Source organism: Phytophthora infestans, genomic scaffold (genome assembly GCF_000142945.1).
Source record: "Phytophthora infestans T30-4 supercont1.44 genomic scaffold, whole genome shotgun sequence".
Taxonomy (NCBI): domain Eukaryota; phylum Oomycota; class Peronosporomycetes; order Peronosporales; family Peronosporaceae; genus Phytophthora; species Phytophthora infestans.
In genome coordinates this window covers 203,716-206,157 of record NW_003303715.1, presented here as the reverse complement: position 1 = coordinate 206,157, position 2,442 = coordinate 203,716, and the positions used below count along the sequence as shown (strand labels likewise).

Below are 2,442 nucleotides of genomic sequence, written 5' to 3'. Positions count from 1 at the left end.
TGCGCTCGAGAGCTTTCCAGGCACGAGCAAATGGAGATTATGACCGAGCTATCAAGTTTTACACGAGTTATCGACTGCAAAACAGAGTGAAAATTGAGCCGAAATTCCAGCTCGCTGTGTGTTTAGAACGAACAGGTCAAATCAGACCCGCGTTAGCAGCTTACAAGCAAGTTCAGAGACTTCCCGGTGGACAACATGCCTTTGCGTTCTATAATATGGGCAATTTGTGTATGCGTGTCGATAAAGTAGCTCAAGCTGTCGACTATTTTTCACGTGCGATTAGTGTCAGCAAAGACAAAAAAGGGTCCAATAGAGGATCAACCCCAAGTGCATTTTATCGACAGCGAGCAGCAGCGTACCGTAAGAATGGAGATTTCGAGAAGGCCGCACAAGATTACGACCTTGTTCAAAAGAACTCAGGGGGCTCCACTACCTTGGTAGACGAGAGTGTGATGTACACTGCTGAGCACCTGTACAACACCGTGAAGCGTGCCACATCTCCGAAGAAAAGAATCCCTCAACAAAGTGTACATAACGATGAAATAGCACGTGGATTGGAGATCGAACCTGACACAAACCAAGACACAAACGAGTGTCAAAGCGAACCTGATGAGACTGAAGATGCACTGACAGCTTGGACGCTTCAGCGCAGTCTGGAGATTGCTCGACTTCCACCGTCTGAAAGAAGCGACAGTGACCTTCAATACCTCGTCGATTTGATGCAGAAAAGATTCTTAGTTTGCGCGGCGTTGAATCCGGAAGTTTGCAAGCTTTTATGTCGTGATCTTGTGCTAAGTCCCGATGGAGCTCTTCCAGCCCAAACACCAATTTTTATGGAACAGAATGGTGTTGAAGCTCCACATGATAAGTCATTGTATTTTATTTTTTCAAGGAAGAGTATCTGTCTCAAAGACTGCTGGTAGAATGTTTCAGCTGTCGGCAGAGTACCTAGAGAGCTCTGAAGAGCGCTTTAAAGTGCAGGAAGAGCTGGATGAAGCTGAAATGGGTGCGTCCGACGTCACGTGGGAACCTCCATGGAATACTTATCAAACACCCGTTAATTCGGACTGGAAGCAAACGCAATTAGAGCTCTGTGAGCTTGAGCACGGAGATATTTTTGGTCACCAAGGGAGGATTACAAACGCTCCACGGTAAGAAACAATCGCTATTAAAAATATTTGACTGCTAATCAAATATTACTGTAGAGCGTATTCAGCAATTACGACAACAACGTGTGTGATAGGGGCTTTATCGTGGCATCAGTGGAGTCGAATTGACCGTGCACAACACGAAGTCGAGGTAAGTAATCTCAATCCTACAATAGTAAATATTCTTTTTTAAATATCGTTTTATTTTCCTAGCGAGACCGCGCCGCTCGATTCCTCTCCATGGCCCCAGCGTTCAATAATATCCCCGTAGTAGATATCCGCAACCTTGCAAACCGAGTACGTCCGCTATTAGTCTAATCAATATTTTTTTCTTACAGAAAAAATTCTTGTATCAGTCTACATTTGTCAAGGTCATCGGCTCCAAAGTCGTGTGCTGTGAAGGCCAGTCTGTGAATGGGCTGATACTGGTTCGAGAAGGCGAACTCTGCAAATTTTCGCCTTGTGCACCACCTGATATGTCCATATCATTCGCACTTAGTGGACGCCTATCTAAATCTCAAAGCGCTCGACTATTTTACACACAACTTGAGACTGCAGGGGATCCTCTGAGCTTTTTACGTATTAATGAGGCGCATCATGGATTGTTTCCACAAAATTACGTGAAGTCCAAGCAGCGGGAGCTTCTGCGAGCTGCCACTACACGACCAAAATCAACCAATACCAGGCGAACAAGTGTCGCTATCAACTGTATGGGGACTGGAAGGGGGACAACGCCAACGCAATCGGTTGCGCTGGCACTGCGACGTGGAGAATGTTTTTGTGCGTCATCATCCTGGGTTCCACCGCGCCAGTCTCGACAAGAAAAACAGCAGATTCATGGAATATCTTGCGCCAAGGCAGCGTTGATATCGGTCTCTACAGTAGAGCTTCTGTTCTTGTCGGCTGCAGATATCATGCAGGGATTCTCTGCTGATAGCCGTTTCCCATTCCAACTTCCTCTTTATTTATAGGGGAACATGTCCTTGAGGAAACAAACCTAAGTTTCAAGAAAGAACTGTCCCGGTTTTACAGAGTTCCCACCGCGGGAGGAAAAAAAAAATCGCAATCTGTTTTAAGACCATTTAGTTCGCAGAAATACACCTTGGGAGACCAATTTAAAACAGGAGACTCGCTGGAGAGTGTGCCTTCGCGGACGCGACGCTGACCTTAAAGGCAGCACATGTATATGTTATGGGATTTAAATTCTTACTAGCAGAGGATTCATTTAAGTGCGCATTTTTATTTAATCTCGTTCAAAAATTTAAATTCTGATTTCCTCAATGCGCGGAGAGGG

The 2,442-nt window shown here is 45.4% G+C and overlaps 1 protein-coding gene across 1 annotated transcript; it reads left to right on the top strand.

Moving 5' to 3' along the window:
- Nucleotides 1-230: 230 nt before the first annotated feature.
- Nucleotides 231-2,015, top strand: PITG_16408 (uncharacterized protein; the record flags this gene model as incomplete). Its single annotated transcript, XM_002897408.1, has 3 exons — nt 231-527; nt 934-1,151; nt 1,775-2,015. 3 exons carry the CDS (start codon nt 231-233, stop codon nt 2,013-2,015), a joined length of 756 nt encoding a protein of 251 aa, XP_002897454.1.
- Nucleotides 2,016-2,442: the final 427 nt, after the last annotated feature.